We start from the raw sequence: 22,181 nt of genomic DNA on the forward strand, positions 1-22,181 counted from the left end.
AGGACAAGAGGTCGCAAATCTTTTCAACCAAATGACACGTCAAGGTGGAGCTGTAGTGCTGGCCTGGAGGATGGCGATGTTACAGGTGGAGTGTGTGATTTAATTCCTGCCTGCTCTGTAGCAGTGAACGTGTCTGAGAGACACAGGCAGAGAGCTCTCACAGATCAGATCTTCACCGCACGTTTGTGATTGATGCTGTGTTTGGCTGCAGCCTGACGTCAGCCTCGGAGTTACTTTCAGCCACGGTCTCCAGAGAGAGAAAAGGCTTACAGTGTGTGTGTTGTGTGTGTGTGTGTGTGCCTCGAGGCCGTGACAGGAGGAGGATGGTGTGACCACAAGCAGAGAGGCAGGGCTGGGAGAGACAGCATGGGAGCTCAATTCATACCCATCTCCATCTGCTTAACTCCATATCACACACACAAACAGAGCAGCACACGCCCCCACGGCGAATGATCTGATTGGTCAGACAGTATCACTTCAAACTGTGCTGTCTTGTTTGGTTGGTCATCTTTCCAGCATCTTTCCAACTGTATTTTCAGGAAGTCTTTTGAACAGGACATGATTTCTAATGGTGGAAACGTCCGGAAAGACGTATTAACGTTGCCTCTCCCGGTTAAGGTTTGTGAGGTCATTTGTCCTTCGTTGAGTACAGCGGTGTGCAGAAGTTTGGACGTCCCCTGATCAACGTTTGTATTACTGTGAAAAGCTGAGCAGCCACAAGGTAACCTGATTTCCAAAAGGCAAAAAGGTCAAGATTCTGCTTTTCTCTGATGATTTAAGCAAAAGAAATTCCAGTTTAAAATTTTTTTTTTAAATGTTTTACAATTCCAGCATAGCAGAACAGGGAAAGGCCCTAAAGCAAAAATTTGAACATCCTGCTTGGTCACTTCTTGGTAACACCCTCTTTGGCACTGCAACATTTTTTGCAGCAACTAAGAGACTTTTATCTCTTGTTTGAAGGATTTTCTCGCATTCTTTGTGCAAAAGTCTCCCAGTTCTCTGAGCTCTTTTGGCCGTCTCACCTGCACTGCTAAATTCTTGGTCTGTCCAGAGATGTTGAGTGACGTTTCTGTCGAGGGACCATTTTTAGTCCAATTTTTCAGTCCATTTTTAGGGGTCCCAGTTCTGTTATGGAAGCCATCCTCTTTTCATTTTCTTTTTTGTTGGGTGAAGGTTTGCTTTAATTTTGCTCAGATTGAACTGAATCTGTTCTTCCCTTCCCCTCCCTGTGCCACTGACTGCAACACACGCCCGAAGCCTGATCAGTCCGAACATACTGCACCTTTGCTCATTGCAGCCAGAAGGTTCCATTTTCACTTCACCTGTGCACAGGGTTTGCTTCCATGTGCGTCATACTTGTTTCAGATTGTCCGTTTGCAAACTCTTGACGGAACATGTTGTGGTGAGGAGACGGGAAAGGTTTTCTTCTGTTGACTCCTCCATAAAGGTTTCAGGGAATCGATGTGCAGGTGAAATAAAGTTTCACCAGTTAAGTTGCTACACCCACTGATGTCTATGTGACACCTGTTTGAGCCTCACTGGAGCTTCGTTTGCATGATTATCATTGACCTCACCAACCGGGACAGAATGCACAGAGGAAAAAAGTTAATCTAATCAATTATTAAGAAAACAAACAAGCCAGTTTGTCATCAGACATTTTTATGGTTAGAATACACAAGCTGATGTAAGAGATTCAGTTCAAATAAAGCTCAGATAATGAACTTCAACACTGACAATAAACTGACACCTTTGATTTTTCATTTTAGCCTGTTTGCCTGATTAAAGCACTCTGTTTAATGTGGCTGGTTCTGGGATTAAACAAGCAGAAAGAAAAATGTCAAAAATGCCATCAAACCGGCTCAGTAACTATTATCACACTTTAATGGGCTCTGTGTTCGTCACAGGTGAAGATAACATCGACAATGGCTCTGTTCCTTTTGGTTGCTTATGGGGGTGCTGTATTAGTCAGCCAGAATCCAAAATAACATAAACCTTGGAACAAGTCAAATCTGAGTGGATTTCTACCATTTATAGCATCAGCTGAATGATTCTGACTTTGTTAAATCAGCTCTGGAAACCCCCAGTGCCGGTCTATGTTTCCAACTTTCAGCCTCACTGCAGATTACTGCCAACCACACAATCAGGGGAGAGTCTGAGCATTTTTAAGGATCTGTACCATACTGCAAGTACACATTTTGTGCAGGAATTCAAGGTGTTCAGGTGATGACGTCTTATCATTTTATTCTGCACGTTTGCATTTTTGTCTCATGCTAAGATATTGTGTTTTTTGAACAAGCCGTTTTCCACATTTAAGATGTGAATAAATACAATAAGTGCAAGACGAGCATATCAAATGTTGAAAGTGAAAGGTTTTATTTTTGAAAGATGTTGCTGCAGCTCCTTTTCTTTTAACAGCACTGTCTACCAGTCTGGAATCACTTTGGAAAATGAAATGCTTTTATATTCTTATCTGTAGGACTGTCTTGCTGAAACAACCAAGACCTTCCCTGAAAGAAATGTAGTCTGAATGGCAGCTCATGTTGCTCCGACACCTGCATACTTCTTCCAGCATTAGTTTTGCCCTCATGGATACACATTTTACCCACACCATATTCACCAAAACTCCCCCCATGATATTACAGATCTTCACTTTTGAGCTGTGTGCTGATAACAACTTGGATGGTCCCTGTCCACATAAGAGGGTGCGGTGTCGAATGACTTCAAGTTGAACATTTCTCAATTTTGATTCTTTAGGGCACGAGACAGTTTCCCACTTGGTGCTTCTCAGATGAGCCGAGGCCCAGAGGAGGTGGCAACGTTTCTGCACTTATAGGTGAAGTGATGGTTCCTGAGCCCGTGCAGTGATTTCCACTTCATATGTTTTTAGCAGTGCTGCCTGAGCGAGCGTTTGAAGATTATCATCAACGAGTGTTGGTTTTCAGGCTCTCTTGTGTTTTTACAGACACTTTGAATATTTTGTACCACAGAGGATGGACCCCACAAATTCTTTGCAATACTAATTCACTTTATTCTTCCATTATTAGACTAGTTTTCCACACAGTATTTCACCCTGTTCAGCCTCAGATATTCTTTCGGAATACGATCAAATTTCTCAGTCTTAACATTTGACATGTTGGGTTTTGCGCAGTGTTTGTGGTGGCTTTACACACAATCTTGACCAACATTTATGTTAGAGTTTTTCCCTTTTCAAGAGCAAGCGACGAGTGCAAAAGAGGTCAGCTGTAACTCCATGCATCATCCGTACACAATCAAACCAATTTCAACTCCACTCCTTTTCATTCGATACAGTTGATACAATGTGCTAATGGAGCTAAATAAAACTGCAGAAATATGAATCATTTAATAACATTTACAGTACTATTCTTCACAGTTTTTTTTTTTAAAATACATATATATTTTTTGGTTTACTGATATATTTCTGAACTGTACCACATGAAATTAGAAACCTGTCTCACCACAACGACTAATCTAAAATTAACTGTTTTTTTTTTTTTTAGGTCCCATGACAGATATAACCTTTTTGTTACATTTGTGTCAAATTTTAACTACATCCAGTAAAATGATCTCACAAATAAACAACCATCCATGTTTTTGTTTTTTTAAGTCACAAGACTTGAAACAGCCCAAACCCTAAATACAGAGCAGATTAACATGGGACCGTCTATCATGTTCCCATTATGTGTCAAGACCAGAAATGACTTTCTTTTGAGTGATTAGGACTTAACACGGTGCTAAAGTCCAGGGATGAAGCTTCCCAGCAAAATGATCTGAAGCAGCTGCAGTGACGCTGCTGACCTGAGAGGCTGACCGGAAGTCCCTCTGAGGAGTTTGGCATCTCTGGAGGCAGACACTGTGCGACTGAAGGCCGGATGGATGTGCCTGAAATTGTTTTGCAGATGTGACACCTGTTCGGCATCCTCCTCTGTGGAGAAGATCTGTGAGGTAAACTGAGCCAGCTGAGGAGAGAAAATAACATTTGAAAGAAGTTCTTTTCTTTTCTAACAACCGTGATTTTTTTCCCTTCATATATATCATGAATTAGTAAGAACTCCTACTTGGGACCATGAGATGTAGATGGGGACCTCATATAAAGTCCATACTACTGCTTGGGAACATGGTGGGGTGGTGAGGCTGCCGTAATAACGGTAGTATTGACTCATGTTGTGCTTCGGCAGAAGGCTCATCAGTGGAAATGGCTTGACTTTAGCTGTTTGGCCTTCAGGGAATAACACATATGCTGAGAACATAGTTAAAGATTACATAAAACAGAGGGCGATGGGGAATTTTGTGAGTCACCTCTAACCTTTGTAAGCAACAGAAGACAGTTTCTGGGATATGTGTCCAAAGTGTACATTGTCTGCATAAACAACCTGCAAAAAAAAAGACAAAGTCAGTACCATTTTGTACAAAAATGCGGCAGGATAATGAAAATATATGGTGACTGACATCAATGAAGAAGCCAAGAACAGCAACTCCTGTAGGATCGTCCAAAGCTGCAGACATATTTGGATGGATGGACTTCATATTGACTATGTGCATCTGGGAATGAATCAAATAAAAAGCACAGAGGCATGAAGGGAGGTCTGTACTGCATCCGTTTTGCTGAATCGGCTGTTCTGAGACAGTGTGGAGCTGCCTACTGACCATACTGTACCTCCATTGGGTATCTGCGTCTGTCCACTGTGTGCTCGGAGCCGTTACTGAGTGGGCCTCCCCAGTGGAAGTGCAGCTGCATGGTGTGGTACACATCTGGAAGACCTCCACCACTCACTGCCATGCCGCTGCCAATCTGCAGCAAGACTGGGAGCATCAACGAACACCTTCAGGTCACACCTTCAGCACAAAAGAGGCAGCAACGCTGTTCACGATCGTATGTCTGCAGCGTATTTACCTGAGTGTCCGTCGTTTTGAAGCGTCCATTGACCTGTTTGGATCACATCAAAACCCTCAAGATGTAAAGGCCCCAGGGAGTCGTTTCTGGTCATGTGATAGTCCAAGTTGATGGGAGAGTGATGGTGTTCAAGTAAAGGGTGACATGATGGGAAATAGTCTCCCCATGCATAAGGGTCTGAGGGTGGAACAGGAGACACAGGGGCACCAAACGCAGCGCTGGTCAGAATTATTCGCTCCCCTGAACTCTAATTACAGGATCTAAAATCTCTTCACATATAAGTACAAATCAAACGGGTCGGTGGAATTAGAGGATTTTGATAAAACGTCCAACAATGCCGAACAAAAGCAACAACAACAACAGCTTTGATGAAGTTCCTCCAATAGAAAGAGAGCAAAGACTCAGCAGTGCTTAAATGCAAGTGTTCATGTGACCACAGTATAAAAAGGAGCCGATTGTTTCCAATTTCTCCTTCACAATGTCTGTCAGCAATTATCGGAAATACTGTAATAAAAAAAATTCAGACATTGAAATAGACATAAAACTGTGGGTGCTTCCAGGATGTGGCTCTAAGAAGATTTTGAACACTGAAGTTGTTTCAGTCCATACTGTACAGGACAAATGCTTTTAAAGCCAGTAAGATTGTGATAATATATTAATGGACAGAGGAACCAAAGAAGAGGTATTTGGGAGCACACTGCATGAGTGTAAGGCAATAAACCCCCGCATAGTAAAGCACGGTGGAGGTTCTACCATGCTGTGGGGCTGCTCTGCTGCCTCTGGTACAGACGGCACTCATAATGACACCAGAAAAACGTCTTGGAAAGAAATTTGAGGTGAAGTTCTTGGATTATTCAGCTGGACAACCTTGAAGAAACACATCTGACCACACAAAAGAATGATGGCCTAAATCCTATAAAATCCTATAAAATAAATTAAATAAATGAACACAGCAGCGGAGGAGCAGAAGAAACTACCAGCAGACAGCTGTAGAAGCTTCTAGATGTCTACAGGAAAAACATTTAGAGGGTTTTGTCCACCTCGATGTTCTGAAAAGCAAACATGACTGAAGGGAGCCAATGACTGCGGTGAAAATTCACCTGACTGCTGTCTCTTATCTTATGTTTGGTGTTCAAAATGCTTTCATTTACATTCATTGCTTAAGATAAGCGACTCGTGTGTTGAGCAGTAAGTCTGAAACAATGTCCCTACAGATCCAGTTAGCGGCACTTCCAGACGTTTCCATCATCATGCATCATCTACCGTTACAACGGTTTACGGTCCTGGCTGAACTCCAGTCTCAGGGGCGGCTACTTGATAGACCACATGGTGAGACTGTTTTTGTCAAAAAAAATTATATTCATGTCAAATATCTTCTAATTTGACTTGTTTTCTTTGTGAAATAAATGATAGTTGAACCTCTAAAGGACCCAGAGGTCTGAAAATGCTCCTTTGATTACTTTTTTCACAATTAATAGAATAGTTTCATCTTAAGTTCTCACTTGTTGGAGTTTGAAATTAAAATGAGGCTAAAATGATGTCTCATTCGACATTATAATGAAAGAAGTCGTTGGTAGATTAGATTACTTACCACATTGTGGCTCATTGTAACAGTAGTCCTCTGAAACATAAAGAGCAGTGTTGACAAATGTAGTTTTTCTTTTACATTGAACTCAAGGAAAATCATATTTTAGGTAGTTTTTTTTTTTTTTTTCCACCCATTTAGCTCGAGCAGGACCCTCACCAGAATGAGCGCACCCAACGACAATCATCAGGAGAGCTGCGGTCCAAATCATCGCCGGTCCGGGCAGGTGTCAGGATCCGAGGTAGACTGGAAAAAAATCTATGCGAATGTCCCGCTTAAGTAGGAAGGGACGTGAAAGCTGGGTTTTATTTGCTCCTGGACTGATCAGTGAACCGTGTCATTACCAGTCTGGTGGTCTCTTCTGATCAACAGGCTCATTGATGCAAAGACAGCTTCACCCCCCCCCCCCTCCTCGCTGTTAGCAGCAGAGATGCCCAGCGACTAGTAACAAGACCCATTCATCTCATGAGAAAGCCAGACGATGTGCGGGCAGGCTGAACAGAATATGTATGACTTGTGCTATGGAGGCTGCAAAGAAAAGATGTTCATCCCTCTTTTAATCTGGTTTTTAAGTTTTCTTCCTTTTATTCCCCAGCACTGCTCTCCACATTAATATCCCATGGAGACAGAGACACACCGTGAATATAAAAAAAAAAAAATACACCAACATTGATGTTAAAAATCTGAACGAGCCTGAACCGATGAGGAAATAATAGAAAATCTTTGAGAAATAGTTTCTTTCCTGCCTAATAAATCATAACTTGTGAACTGAACAGCTCAGTATCAAGTGTCTCTTCCATCCAGGAATAGATGGCGATTCTGTCACTACTCGGCCCGTGTGAACAAAGCCTCTTTTCTTCACCGACAGCTGGGTATCACCATCCCTGCTCCGCCTTATGAGTCACTTGCGAGGTGCATTATATCTGCTTCCTTTAAATCATTTGAATCTATTGACGGCTTTGGATTGGATTCACCCACAAGCGACGTCTCGCTGTCGGGGGATTTCCCGGAATCCCACCTTAATCCTCTTTGACATTTGGTCCCCCGCAGGTGGAGGAATTTCCTCGATGGAAACTCGCACAGCGGCTAAATGTCGCCACTGATGAGGGTCAGCGTGAAGTTCACGTGACGCATGAGCCGTTTGCTTAGATGTACATCGACCTCAGAAAAACACAATCTCCCTCTGCAAGTGAAGCATTTTTTTTTCCTTTTTAATTTAAAGGCTATCAAATAAAGGACAATGAAATGTAGCATTAGTTGTATTACATTTAAAACATTTCAAACCCCCCCCTTTTCAAATATTTGATCTCACACCACTGCTGTCTGGCACAAAAACTCCTGCATAAATGTAGCAGCTTGGGTGGAGGGCAGTTATTCAAAGCATACAGAGATACTGAACTACAGACAGGAGTCTTTGAACCTACTGTACACCGTTGAGCTAAAAATGTCTTCAAAGAAAAAAAGAAAAAAAGAAAAGTCTCTCAGCATGCCAAAAAGATAAAAACATGCACCAAAGGTCCACAAAGCAGACTGAGAAATAAAACACAAGTTGGTGCGAAAAAGAAAAGAAAAGAAAAAGAAAAAGAAAAATTCAAACCAGTACTTTTTAAACATACATGCACACTTTCAACAGTCTATGAAAACATGGTTTTGCCTGCTGGGTAATCCACTGTGGATTGTCGATGCAAAAATGACCAAAATAAAGAAAAGAAAAAAAGAAGAGGGGAAATGAGCTTTAATATAAGCACAAAATATATATATAAATCATGTGTTATACATTCAAACGTGAGATGTGCAGTCGGACACACCGACGGCCGTTTTTTGGAGGCGACGATCGGCAGGTTTGGATGCTGGTGGCGGAGGAGCTTCTCCGGTCCAACGATCCAACTTTTCCCGGCTTTATAAAATTCATCCATGACGGAATCGAACGATTGTAGTCTGACTTGTTCCAAATATACAGTTTACGCTCGTCTTTTAATGCTTTCTTTCATTCTTTTTTAAATAAAAAAAGAAAATGGCGATCGCGCTGAGAAACGAGAAAAGACACAGACCCTTCGACATCAGCAACATCATCTCCATCAGTGTGAAAACGTTCCAGACTGAGATCACAGATGTATAAAGAGCGATGGACGGGCAGCATCCAAACATGACCAATGATCATTTTCCCTCACAAATAAACAACTAATTTAATGGAGGAACAAGTTCAGTAACCCACCGTCCTGCTGATGATAAAGTAACAACAAAGACATAATTCACATGATTATGTATGACCTAATGATTAGAATAGTCATTTTAAACTTTCTTCTTTCTTTTTTTTTTTAAATTTAAAGACAGAAACAACATCCCTAATCTCCACACATACACTTCAAAAAGTCTTCATCGCTTCATTGATCAACAGGGAAAAAAAAAAATAATCAGCCTACATCTATCCCACAAACAACCAAGATTACAACCTGCAGTCATAAATTATCATCAAACAGAACACAATACCAAAGTCATATTGATCTGAAGTCACAAGCTTTCGGATAGCTGAAGCTTTGTCAACGCTGGCCGATAAAAACCCAACAGCAGAAAACTAACCGTACCTCCTGACAAGGTTAACCTCTTAACTACAAAACATCTCGCCCTGCAAATCGGTGCTATAAATCTGGAAGACAGATTCATGTGTCAGATAATAAAGTCCGGGGGTGGGGGGGGCAAATATGAGCAAATAGAAATCGGACTTTGGGTCATGCTGCGCTAGAAAGTGTAAATGTTGCTGTAGCCTGGAGATCAATACAGATGCATCACTTTAAAAATATGATGCAAACATGAAGCGCACACGCAACAAAAGCTGGTTTCTCTGTCGTTCTGTGCTTTTTGCTGGACTGAGACACACAGGGAATACAGTTTTAACGGGCATGGACCTGAGGGGGTATTTACATCGGGGTGTCTCAACCAATCAGGCCACGTTTGAGCTTTGTTCAGTCAGCACTAGAAGTGAGAGGGCAGCCACCTCAGCCTGAATGTTTCTCCTCTCTGTGCAGAATCAGTCCTCTCTGCTCCCTCAGATGTCACACTGTGAAGGACCGACCCCTTCAGAAAGAGAACCGTTGTTGCCGTTACACCTCAACGAAAGCAGCTGCTCCGCCTTCTAATATGTCTGTACAAACTTTAAGTGTCCTCCCTGCAGACAGCATTAAATGACAACAGTCTGCTGTGTCCTCTCTCAGTGCACAGCACACTTATGACCTTCCTCAACCAGCGGGTAATAAGCGTTTGTAGCTCCCTGCAAACCGCTTGAAGGTCCTATACCACGGTGCTGAGGGAGGAGGCGCAGTCTGCGGGCATGGGGGTGGGGGCGTGGCCATCTGTCGGCGTGTCAGGCCCCACTAGGAGGGTGCTGCTATCTATGGAGTCCTCCCTCTCCTGAGAGGATGGTGCTGAATCTGGCACGGGACCAGAGGCATTGGGAATATCGGTCTGGAGCCTGTCTCCAATGGCGTGGCTCATCTGGCTTGGAACCATGGGAACCCCGCTGTGTCCTGAGGGCAACAACAAAGAGCGGAGAGGATGCTGAGAGCTTAACACTCTGCTCATGAAAAGGCTCACAAACAACAAGAGAAAGGATGTGCGCCTACCAAGGTCCACATAGAGGAGGCTGTCTGGGTTGATGGAGGCTTCGTATGGAGGAGGAGGGTCGTCCGGATGCTGGATGTCGGGATATTTGTAGGCCACGTACGGCGGAGGAGGCTCTTGGAAATGAAAAGCCCCTCCCTCTCCATCATCAGACAGATGCAGAGGTGTGAGACCGGTGCCAAAAGCATCTGGGCCGTAGTCGAAGCCGGGGACTCGTCTGCCGAGGTTGAAGTGGTGCACTGAGGAAATAAACACATTTACAAATGAAGGCGCAAACACTTGGATAAGAGGGTTAATGAAGCTACTCCATTTAGACCACTTAGAGCTGACTGTTTAAAAAAAAAAAAGACCACAGGTTTTGTGTGTTGCACCACCTGAAAGCTAAATGAAACGAAAGAGCTAAAATCATTTAGGGCTGGTGTGTTTGATGGGTGTCACACTCACAGTTGCCTCCGATCAGCGTTTCAATGCGTTCACGTCTTCTCTGACGGAGTCTGTGCACCATGAAGAGCAGCAGAGACAGGATGAGGAAGGACGAAATGCAGCTCACAATCAGCCTCATCCCGCTCGCCATCGAGTCAAACAGACTGTTTCCATCTGAGGAGAAACAATAATGAGTATTTGTGGCATCCTCTGAGTTCAGGCCTGGAAAATAAAGACAGATTTATCTTCTTTTGCTTTTCAAAACACTGTTCAATGCCAATTTGGACTAAACAGCAGATGACATTTGGAACTGTAATGATTCATTTTAACATATGTTTCAACATCTCTTAATAATTGTGTATATGTGGATGGAAAACTGTGACATAATACAGTAAATTAAACACGGCACGGTTATTAGTAACTCCATCTCATGGCACTATGAGTGCAGACTAACTGTGGACCGACTGTTCTTACACGCGTCACAACATGCAGGTAAAGTAATGTGCCGGAAAAAGAAAGGCGCCCCTCGTCGGAGAGGTATATGATGGGAGTACCTGGATCCAGGCAGGTGAACTTGCAGCACTCTTTGGGGTCCTTGCGGAAGTGCTGGCAGCCCTGCGGCCGCTCACACAGCGCAGCCACGCACATCTCCGGCTCGCCGTCATGACACGTGCAGCTCAGACACGGGTCGTCTCCTTTCGGGGTGAAGTAATAGCCCTCGTTTACGACGTTGTCCTTTATGTCCACGCATGTTTGCCCTGTGGAGAGGTAATGCAACATCAAGACACCGTCCAAAACGCACATCTTTAACCGCTTTGACCTTACAAAAAAGGGGCACATACTCCTCTTGCAGAGGAACGGGAACTTCTTGTAGCAGTTCTCGGCGTGCCAGCTGTGCAGACCTCGGTCATTCATGCTCTTGATCTGAAAGCGCTGCAGCTGGGCACAGAAGACGTTGTCCTGCGAGGAGGAGGTCTCTCCTAACTTTGTCAGACCCTCGGGTGGCAAAAACACCTGCATGGACCCTTTTGACAAACACAACAATTGACAACGGACTCACAGACACGCTCACATTACAGAACACAGACAGTCTTTGAAACTTCAAATGTTTCCTACCTTTATAGGCTACCTCCCAGCGGCCCTCCAAGGAGTGGCTCTGATTGGTGATCACATACTGGTAGCCCACCCAAAACCTGACAAACAACATTAAAAAATAAAACAATACAGAAAATACCACATGGTTTACATTTACAGCCTCTAATGGTCTCCTTTTTGGGTTTCAGGATTAACTCCTTTTTCACCACTAGATGGCGTGCATCCAGTAACAGAATCCTATTGCTCCCTGACCTCTGACACATCCTCTTCACATTCATATCATGAAAACTAAATTAGGTCGGCGAGGCTTCAGTTTAATGAGTCAGGGACTCAACTTGCCACTTGGATGTTTTAATCACTAGAGCTTGACCTCAGTAAGTGAAATAAGACAGAGGTGATTTCAGCATGAGTTCAGACAGCTACTCACTTGCACTGATCTCTGCGCTCGCAGAAATTGTCGTCAAAATCCACCTCGATCTTCAGTATGAACTGCAGCTCCTCATTGGTCACAAATGTGGCCAACGAGCCGTTGACTTTCTGACACGTATCCACAGCCTGCCAGTAGTTCTCGTTCCTCAGGTACACTTTGTAGCAGCTCGCCGTCTTCTCGTAGTGGTGCCACCCGCTGGGACATTTCTCTATGGAGAAGCAGGAAACTTTGACAGCTGTGGTGGAGGAAGCTCCGACTACAAGCTGCTGGGAGCAAACAGAGGAATGCTTACTGTTGAAGCGCACGGGCTGAGCCACACCGATGACATCTTCCACCTGGTCGTGTCCATTCCCAAAACGAAACCTCTCTTCCTTTGGAGCTGCAAAAATCAAAACAAAATTTCACTCCCTTGCATTTACTGGCAATACAAATAAATTCTCTGGACCATATGTTCATTAATGAGGAGGGTTTAGATTCGCAGATGGACCAGCACAGTGTGCAGATTTGACCTTCTTGGAGATATGATCCAAAGTTTAAAGAGCTTCAAATCTGGCATGATCTCCACTCTGGAGAAGACTTGAATGCCAACATGAGTCACAAGCAGATATTCCAGTTAACTACTTCACCTTAATGCTGTCAGTTCAGTTTTGTGAAGCACTTTGATCTACACCTAAAAGAAAAATGGAGGAGAACTGGGAACCAAGAGGTGCGATTTTCTGACAGTAAATGTGTTGTAGAGCACGAACCACGCAGTCAAATTAGCAAACGCCAGCACACTTGATCCTCTTTTTACTTCTCCAAAGTATTTTCTTCTTTTAACTCGGCATTTATAAAGCTGAAAAGTTGATCCGGTATTTGTCGACCTGGTAGAACTGGGACGGCTCGCACCACGTCTGTGTTATTCAACAAAGAGATAATCTCAAACAGAAGCATTCATTTTCATACATGCTGTTGATTCAACAATAATCCAGTGCTGAGGCATGTAAAGACACCGTTTGGGTTTTTCAGGCTTTTATGAAAGCGCCGTTTTTCTGCACACTGTGAACCAACAGATCAGTCGCTTCACGACATTTATCCGCCTTCAAATACACCCGTTACGTTTGCGCCAAAGTAACAGTTAAGCAGGACATTGACATGATTGAAGAATGAGTTCAGTGTTAAACCTGAATCAGCTGTCGACCTATAGCGAACACTTAAAGCATGCTCAACCGCTTCAGGATGGAGGTCACATGCTGTGCTCAATCCTTTCAATAATTCCCATTATGAGGGTAGAGATCTGGGGATAAGTCTTGTGGATTTAAGGGGAAAACAAAGGGATTTTGGTCAAAGGCTTAGCACTACAACATGTATGCAGTGTTCAAGAGATCAACCAACTGTAAACAAAAACAGAGACACATGAGGACACAATAAGAGTTTAACTCTGCCTCCTCCTGCTGTTTGATACTCGTAGTTCAGAGTCCTTCCTGTTTATTGATTGTGGCGACTACTGACCATTTTTTTCTGTGCCTGTAGAATTTAAACCGCATGTGTTTGGTAAAAGAAAATCAACCGGACTGGGATGTTTCGGGGAGGTGTGAGTGGTAGTCTAAAGGTGGACCGCACTTTCAAAACCTTTCCTTCGTAGCGTCTGCGGTATGAGCTGACAAAGTTTTTACTTTGTCTGCGATGACTCGTCAGAGGCAGAAAGGGCAGGGATCGCAGATAGCTGTGGCTCAAAGGTGAAGGAGGGAGGTTTCCTGCCATTTAAGACGTGCTCGCCAGAAACAGCTAACGTTTGCAATCTCATATGAGAACAAGCACGTCCAATCGTTATGAAAAAACTGCTCACTCTAAGCTTGCTACAGAGGCGTTGTGGCTATTTAAGCAGCCAACATCGGCTATTTACCCCCCCAAATGTTACTTCACAGACAGGCATCACTGCTTTACTTTGTTTCCAACATTGTGGAGTGCATCCATGTGTGTCTCCTGTGTGTGTGCTCATCAGCTCGGAAAGAGCACGTTAGGGAAAATCTTCTCAAGCTCTCTTTTATCAAAGTCTTGTTTTACATAAATAATTCAATCATTAATGTTACGAGCTCATGTTTTACTCTTGCACTATGAGCTGATGTTTAAGCCCCCCCCCAAAGGGACGACATTTAAAAAAAAAAATGTATCCAGAGCACTTCAATTTTTCTTTAGTTCATTTCTTTCTTCTCTTAACAGAGACATTTATTGATGCTTTAATCTTCTGTGCGTTGTTTAAAGATAAAATATCTTGTGTTCAGAGGAAAAACTTCTAGAATAACAACATGGGGGGTGGGGGGGGGCAGTGCTGTTAGACATACACTAGGAATGTAACCAGTTTGTTCAGCAGCTCAGTGAGTATTGACTTTGTACTGACTGTTCATATGAAGTCAAGAATTATTCCTGTATGTCTCGATGAGACCCAACTGTATCTTTAAGGCATTATATGTTCAATCAGATGAGCATCTAAAGCTGAAAAGCTGTGATTGTATCATTCATGTATGAAAACATCTGATATGATGCTGTTTCGTGATGCGTTCAAGAAACGAGTCAAGTGTTTTACGTGGGTGTGGGAGCGCTTAAGTGAGATATACTCACGGGGACAGTCGATCTCGTCGCTCTTGTCCTCGCACGCTGTCCAGCCGTCACACTGCCAGGACATCGGGATACACTGCATCTTCCCACTGCGGCAGGCGAACTGCCCGGGGCTGCAGCGTTGCTCTGAAAAACAACAGGAGCGTTTGTGTGGTTAAATGTGCACGTGATCGGGACCTTTTTTCAGACGGGAGAAAGACAAGAAAATGCCGAGTGATCCCAAGTGAGCTTCAAAGGCAGTTGAGAAAGTAATGAAATCTTAGGTGAAGACGGGGTGGAAATCTGGTGTAATGAATAAATAAACACATCGCTAACGTTTGTTGTGACAACAAACAGTAAACTGAGGACCACTCTAACAGAATCAGCTGCTACTGGACACCACATTGTTACTGATTACATTTATTGACATATATGCACAAACACTCTGAAAATCATTCCGTCAACACACTCCCTCATTTAATATAGTGAGGCAGCAAAGGAGGAGAAAACAGAACAAATCGAACACTTAAAGCCAGCGACTGCTGTTGTTTTTCTTCCAGAGGAAGAACCTTTCCTCTCACGCACATTTTTAGACAAGCCTTATCTTAACTGCTTTTTCGTCTGTTTTCAAAGAACAGTTTATCAAACTCCACAAGTTCAGACCCATGAAGATAAAACAGTTCCACGACTGTAAACATGTCATCGAGCTCAGTTCAGTTACAAAGACAAGTGGGAGCAGCAGCCTTCGGCCTGCAGCTGATCCAACATTAAGGTCCACAGTTTGTCCCTTTGAAACGCAACTTCATACTCCGTCATGTGACAAATGAACAGGTCCAGCACAAAAAAAGAAAACGACTAAACAATGAGCTATTCCCTTTATTTTATTTTGTGGAAAAATACTTTAAGTGCTCTAAAAAGGACATTTATTAAGAATATTTGGTAATGGCTCCACTATTGAGAAGTTCTTTTACTGCAAGATGTTCTGACTACAACATAAACACGTTTGAAATCAGGTTTTCTAGTTCTGGAGCTGCTGGTATATCCTAACAAAACGAAAACTACACTAAGGAAACAAGCTGCTTGCTTACCTGACAATAATCTTGCCAGAGCTAGCCGTGAACCTGAAACAAACAGAAACAATAAAGTGACCACCGGTAACCAGTTTGTGGGAACGCTTTGATTTCACCAGGCGATTTAACTGATCAAAGCCCGCCTGATCAACACTTTCACTGTAGATGCGGTTTGTGCTGAGCAGCGTCTTCAAAAAGCTCTATTAACCCGTACTGTCAGCGATCCGTTTGATAGAGGACAGGTGGTTGCATGTGCCCACAATGGAGCCGTGTCACCCACTCGCCTGACAAATATGGAAACACTATTTTTACTTTAAAAAAAAAAAAGAAGCTCCGGGCTATTTCAAGGCTGTGGCTGTTGCTTATCTGTGTCCCAACCATCTCAGGTGACCCCCACACAAACTAGCCTTTGAGCTATGGTGACCCTCACAGCCCAAAGCCACTAAACGTACACCGATGGCGTCTACCGCTGCTAAAGTGGACAAAAAATCGACTGTCGAACAAATTGCCTGAAAATAATTATCAAGCCAGCAAGGATATACAGTGCTTATGCTTTCCCTCAAAATCAGAAGTCATTTAATGTTTTATGTGCAACACTTTATTGGGTTTTAAGACAAATGTGTCCAAACACCATCATAAAACCTATTTTCTCACGTTACACACAACATAGCCTTTTATTATTATTATCATTTTCAACTGCAGCAAAGAACACAAACCTTGCTTTATCAGCTTGGACAGCACTGACAGGATGAACTAAATAAAAACTGAGTGTTTGTACGTACACTGAGGTTGTTTAAGACCTGAACCCTATCAGGGTTTAAGCAGCATCGGGGTGGTTAGTTTAACGAGCCCAACGGCTACACCATGCCGTGCTTATTAGCAAAGTAAACTGATGAGGAAGAACAAAGGTGAACCGTTCCCTGAAGACCGACTGGATCATTGAGCCGAAAGGTTTAAGAGTTCTCAGCAGACGCGTCATCGTGACTTTAATGACGCTGAGTGGATTCAGACGCATTAAACGGTCTGTCTCCTGGGACTGAAGGCGTTATTAGGCCTGAATGTAGGTCAAACCCAAACACTACATTAGAAACCACAGTTTAAATAGATTACTGAAGACAATTAATAATTCATGCCTATATTTATAAAAGAATAAATGTTTGCAAGCTTATGGCCCTCAAAGACATTTCAATATGCTCAGTGAGATAGTTATGTAAATATATCTCTATTATAGCGAGGACGTACACCTCCTTTTTCAATCAAGGCAGACTGCACGCGTCGGTATTCATGCTTTCTGTGCATTTCTGATACCTGCGCTGCTGCAAAGAGCAAAGAACCAAACGTGTTCAGGCGCCAGCGGCCTTGGGTTATCAGATATGACAAGCTGAAGGCACAGCTCGGGGAACAGCCAGATTAAATCATCCTTGATCTATAACAGCTTCAAATTAAAGAGAGTCGTCGTAATGCCCTGTTTCCTAGAGACTGGTGCGGAGTGGTTGAGCGAGTAAACAGCCATATTTGAGCGCTCATCTTTCCCTCTCATGTCAGCACTTCAGTGTTATAAGGCGGTTGATGTTTTTGGCTCATGGTTAAATCAAAGGTCCAGTATGAAGAAAAGCATTTGCACAATGCACGATGGTGAAAGAGGAAAGGAACGAGGAGTTTTTGATAAAGTTTTAGATTCATGTTTTATATTCATTTTATAGAAAATGGATGGCTGGCTGTTGACAATTTGACAGGATTCTGGATTTTTCTGCTAAACAGAGTTGTTTCATAGCATCATGGAATAAAATTAATAAATAACATTTAAAAGAACATTTAAGCTTCATGCTCTGAGGATGAGGTCTACCCAAAAATTTTATGATGAATGTTGTGCTGAATGTTGTGATGAATGTTTCAACTGGTTTTTCTCTGTTTTTATTTGTGTTTTTTTCCTAATCTGCCCTCTTGGGCTGAGTGCACCAACTGATTTGTGGCTTATGACCTCATACTTAATAGTTCAAATCCTAATAACCAGTTTCAAGAGTGTTTCTGTATTCTACTTTAAATGGCTTCCTTGTCTATGGTGTGCTGGTACATGCTTGGACTATTAAGAATTTACGAAAGGACCACATTTATGATAAGATCAAGTGGCACAATTAGAAACAGCCACTTTCAAGCTTTCAGCCCAATTTATGTGAAGGCTGGAAGGCTCCGCTCAGAGAGTAAACCAAATGCTGAACTTTGATCTGGTTCACTGCAGGTTTGGTACCTTACAGAAGCAGTACAAAGATATAAACCAAACCTTTTAACCTGCTCTTACTGAGGCTATGTCTCTCACAAGCTTCGAAATTAGTGATGCGTCACACAAATGAGTGACCTTTGGCTACAAAGAGAAAAAACAAAATGCCTCTGTGTGGCTCTTACATAATCAACAGGGAAATACGATAAAGACTATGAGGCTGTCCCAACTCAGTCCAACTGAAGTATAATGGCAAAGTGAAGTGGCCCTGTGCACACGCTGCGTAATCTCCAGTCACTGATGATTCAACACTGAGGTTTGCTGACAAAAGCAGTGAGTGGGTACAGGCATTCGTCTTCTTTGTACAATCTCACATTCTAAACCAGCGCCGTTCCTCCCTCTGTGTGGATGACAGAAGTGCAGGTCAGCTTCCTTTAAAAACTCACAGAGGCAAAAAAAAAAACGGTTTTCAGGTGGAGAAATGCAGCATGTCACCAAAACGTTAGCCACATCCATTTTTTCCCTTCTTTTATACGAAAGCCTCCACAGTTACAGGTCAGAATGTGCTCATGTACAGAGAAAATAAATAAAATGATAACAAATAACTTTTATACCAAAAGTAGCATTTTTCAATGGGGGTTTAAACAAGAATATACATGCTAAAACAAGCCAGTTGAAGCCTTGTCCGACTGCATGCACTGGCAGGTTTATCACTAGTTCTCTGCTGGCTGAAACTTTCCGCTTCAGTAAAGCTCTACCTCTAGTATTCAGGTGTGCCAACTGACAACGTGAACGGACGACACTGCACTCTATCCTGCAGGTTGTGCATCTAATTGACACTGTGAGATTATCAGTTTACAGTTTACCGCTTCTGACTGGGCCGCAGACGTCAGCACCCCAAAGACAGACAGAGAGAATAAGCTTACAGCTTAAGAAACATTTGAGAGAGACATTTTCACGATGTGAAGATGAATTCAACTTTCACTTCCTCTACAAACACGTTCAATTGCTCAACCAAGCTGGTCACTGAGCTGCAGATCATTGCGAATGAAAAAAAACAACAACAACAACTTTGTTCTGAGCCAGAAATGTGTTGTAGGTCAGGGGTGTCTCTCAGCATCCTGCAGCAGGAAATAGTGCATCTGAAAATCCATTACTTACCCAACAGAGCAATAACTTTGCTCTATATCAGGGGGATGCTCCAGTTAAAACTTGTTTTTTTTCAAACATTTACTTTAGTAATATCTAAGAGATGCAAATCCGATAAATAAGAATTCATAGGCAACAGAGGGGCTGTGCCTGATATAAATTGAAAAATCACCAACTTATCCAGCCGTGAGAGTCGCACAGGTCAGTCGCTCAACTCTGCTGACAATCAGCAGAGCTCAGCTGACTGTTTGCTCAAACCGATGAGGGTTTTGGGAATGTTAGGGTCAATAAGGCTGTAGTCGCGCTGCCAAAATGTTTCTTATACGGCCTGTGTTGAGCCTCTTTTACTTGAATGTCCAATTTAATGGGGGAAATTTGCATTTCAAAACTTAAATCCAGCCTTTTAGGAATTAACCGAAACAACCGCAGGAAAAGCACATAACCACTAAACCCCTTGAGAGCTCCCTCATGTGTAGGTCGGATATTACTTTTGTCACATGTACTGCACACACATCAGCCTTCTGTAGGAACTGAATCCATGAGTCACCCTGAAGAGCATCACTTGGCCAAAAAAGTTCCTATTTTGGCTTTTAAAAACGCCTCAAATGTGTTGAAGAGGGAACAGAGACGAGCTACGTCGGGCTTTCTTATCATTTAGTTTGCCACGCTCACTGGCAAGGATTCAGATGTGGTCGTACAAAACAAAAGACTTTCTACATATCTTCATAAGTAATTTAGAAATATGATGGTTTATGCACAACATCAAGCAAAAGAGGTGTTGCTGCTTAACCTTTAAGAAAGGATTATTTGCTTGCAGAACAAGCGTAAGACATCTAACGTTCATGTGGATATGCGAGGGCACGTCTACCAGATTAAAGCGCCTTTTACACATGAGAGGAGGTCTGAGTGATAGTTTCATTACGCTTTTAAGTCCTGCGAGACTCCAGCAGATTGCTGAATCTGAGTGAGATTTTTTTTTTTTAAAATTAAAGGCAAATCAAGAGGGTATTGAGCTTTGAAAAAAAAAAAACACACACACACAAACAAACACACCCTGTGACACAGACCGTGCAAAATATCGTCATCCAAACAACAAGCTGTGGTTTCAAAGCATGCACTGAATGAAGTCCAGGCAAAAGGATAAAGTGCAAGGCTGAAAGGTGTACAAAGGACAACCTTCAGCTTTCAGATGACTCACTCAAGTTATATAAATCAAAAGTTGTTGTAGTTACTCCTGAATATTTCACCAAATTGTGAATGTGCTCTCTGACAACTGCAGCTGATCGCACACTAAATCTGACTGAAAATAAATGCCCTAAAATGGTCAAAGAGCTGCTAGAGAATCAAACCCCAACACAAATGCACACTGTTTTGTGTTTAATTTGTTTTCAAGGCAGGAGGTCACTTCTGGAGTTGGAGCCAGACAATAATGCGTTTATCCTTGAGCTGAACTGATAACAGTTTCTCTAATCCACACAATTGGCAGGATCACAAGACCAAGCCTAAAGGAAACCTCAGGATGCATTTGCACTCTTGCCGCTTAAAAGGCCATGTAAAGGCTTTCGTTCAAAGCAGGGGTGCAGGCCCCCCCATTAAGACAAGAAACCTAAAAATGATCTCCTTGTTCGGCTCATAAAACAGCTGCAAGTACAGACAGGAGAGGATGGTAGATGGAGGGGCTTTTTTTCAACAAAAATAAACACTATGTATGTCCTTAAAAGGGGTTTTGAGCTTACAGCAAGTTGTGGGTTTCTTTTTTTCCCCCGTTTTCAGAGGTGTGTATTAGTTTAAAATCAATCAATGTGTGGTCTGATGCGTTTAATGGCAGTTATGCTAAATGATGCAAGAGCTAGTTTGATTTGCATTTAAAATTACAGACGCAAGAAGAGGTAAACTAAATTGTTTACAAACCCCTGCGTTAAAAACGATGAAGTCCCCGATTTTATTAAACGAGAATATTTCATAGCATCATTTCCCAATGCATTGGATTCAACACGCCAGGCTAGCTTAGATCTATGTGTGACTGTGTATACTTTGTAAACTAGTGTCGTTCCCTATTTATATATCTATAGATCTATAGATATATAAATAAAATATTAGGCAGTGAGGTTTGCATTGATTTTAATTGCTCTCTGTTTTAGGAGTGTCGACTGGCTGTTTAAGTAGGCCTACTTCTACAAGTAAAAGCAGCTACTTAGTCCACAGCAAGGCGGTCAAACGGCGGCAGGGACACGGTTAAAAACACCACCGGAGTCACTGGTTTGTCCGACAGGCCTCTGCCCCGGACATGGCGCTCTTGTCTGTTTCTACCACTCCGTACTCGAACACACAGCAGTGTCGGTGCAGGGGAGAAGGGAAAAAAAGCAACTTGGGTTTTATTTACCTGTCCGTGGTGGGTCCGTTAACGTGAGGACGAAGAGAAGAGAGAAGAGGACGAAACTGCTGCTGTCAGCCTTCGGCAACATTTATCCGCCATTCATAGTAACTCCTCTATCCAGAAATTTAAAAATATACCGAGGATCTGCAACGCCGCCGCCCTCTCTTAATTACAACGATGCACGCTTAAGACACTTTGTGCCCATACTCACGCACTTAATGCGTCGACTAACGAAACAAAACAACGCATATGAAGCATAGTCGGACTGCACAGCGACACAGATTGTGGTTAATCTGTTCGTGCGGCTAACGTTAGCTAGCTGGCTCAGCCGTTACCGTCGTCTGTCCTACGCTGCTGCTCGGTGCGGAGCGGCGCTCATCCAAGATGGCTGCGGCCTCCCATCACAACAATTCCAAACATGCAAGACACAGGCAGGCCATCAGCTGGAGGTGCTGCCGGGGCGGAGTTTAGCGGATTATACCGACTGGCACACGGTGCGCGTGTGTGTAAGAGTGTGTTCGTTGGATTCATAATGAGAAAAACAACTTATATTACTGTCCATGGTTGTACTAAGCGGATGTTATCGATGATGGCCAATGTGACACCAAATCCTGATAGCCCTACAGATATTGTGACTCAAACTGAACAACAGTTTATCAGCCAGAAAATACAGGCTGTGTGTTTTTTCCACTCTAAGACTAATAAAAGTGTGACTGAAAAGACAAAA

The 22,181-nt window shown here is 42.9% G+C and overlaps 2 protein-coding genes across 4 annotated transcripts; both read right to left on the reverse strand.

Moving 5' to 3' along the window:
* Window positions 1-3,632: 3,632 nt before the first annotated feature.
* On the reverse strand, window positions 3,633-6,911 carry car15 (carbonic anhydrase 15). Its single transcript, XM_072371258.1, has 8 exons — window positions 6,657-6,911; window positions 6,504-6,533; window positions 4,913-5,089; window positions 4,676-4,821; window positions 4,468-4,560; window positions 4,325-4,391; window positions 4,077-4,237; window positions 3,633-3,977 (listed from the first exon to the last, which is right to left on the reverse strand). The coding sequence occupies exons 1-8, from the start codon at window positions 6,706-6,708 to the stop codon at window positions 3,753-3,755; spliced, it is 951 nt and encodes a 316-aa protein (XP_072227359.1). The 5' UTR covers window positions 6,709-6,911; the 3' UTR covers window positions 3,633-3,752.
* Window positions 6,912-8,667: 1,756 nt separating this feature from the next.
* dgcr2 (DiGeorge syndrome critical region gene 2) lies at window positions 8,668-21,874 on the reverse strand. 3 transcript variants are annotated; one of them, XM_072371255.1, is made up of 11 exons: window positions 21,461-21,874; window positions 15,729-15,761; window positions 14,665-14,787; window positions 12,356-12,442; window positions 12,061-12,271; window positions 11,655-11,731; window positions 11,381-11,563; window positions 11,093-11,296; window positions 10,560-10,712; window positions 10,118-10,354; window positions 8,668-10,021 (listed from the first exon to the last, which is right to left on the reverse strand). In XM_072371255.1, the coding sequence occupies exons 1-11, from the start codon at window positions 21,540-21,542 to the stop codon at window positions 9,786-9,788; spliced, it is 1,626 nt and encodes a 541-aa protein (XP_072227356.1). In that variant the 5' UTR covers window positions 21,543-21,874; the 3' UTR covers window positions 8,668-9,785. The 3 variants fall into 3 exon arrangements, with proteins under 3 accessions (XP_072227356.1, XP_072227357.1, XP_072227358.1); XM_072371256.1 differs by lacking the exon at window positions 15,729-15,761 and having other exon boundaries at window positions 21,461-21,873; XM_072371257.1 differs by lacking the exons at window positions 14,665-14,787; window positions 15,729-15,761 and having other exon boundaries at window positions 21,461-21,873.
* Window positions 21,875-22,181: the final 307 nt, after the last annotated feature.

The sequence above is a fragment of the Leuresthes tenuis genome, unplaced genomic scaffold, assembly GCF_036924035.1.
Source record: "Leuresthes tenuis unplaced genomic scaffold, fLeuTen1.0.hap1 SCAF_19, whole genome shotgun sequence".
Lineage (NCBI taxonomy): Eukaryota > Metazoa > Chordata > Actinopteri > Atheriniformes > Atherinopsidae > Leuresthes > Leuresthes tenuis.

Coding starts and splice junctions, on each gene's coding strand:
- car15 (XM_072371258.1), bottom strand. CDS start 6,708: ATGATTTGGACCGCAGCTCTCCTGATGATTGTCGTTGGGTGCGCTCAT. Junction 4,822..4,912: donor TCAAAACGACGGACACTCAG/GTAAATACGCTG, acceptor TGATGCTCCCAG/TCTTGCTGCAGATTGGCAGC. Junction 4,392..4,467: donor TTCTTGGCTTCTTCATTGAT/GTCAGTCACCAT, acceptor TTTTTTTTGCAG/GTTGTTTATGCAGACAATGT.
- dgcr2 (XM_072371255.1), bottom strand. CDS start 21,542: ATGTTGCCGAAGGCTGACAGCAGCAGTTTCGTCCTCTTCTCTCTTCTC. Junction 12,443..14,664: donor CGACGAGATCGACTGTCCCC/GTGAGTATATCT, acceptor TGATTTTTGCAG/CTCCAAAGGAAGAGAGGTTT. Junction 10,022..10,117: donor CCTCCTCTATGTGGACCTTG/GTAGGCGCACAT, acceptor TGTTGCCCTCAG/GACACAGCGGGGTTCCCATG.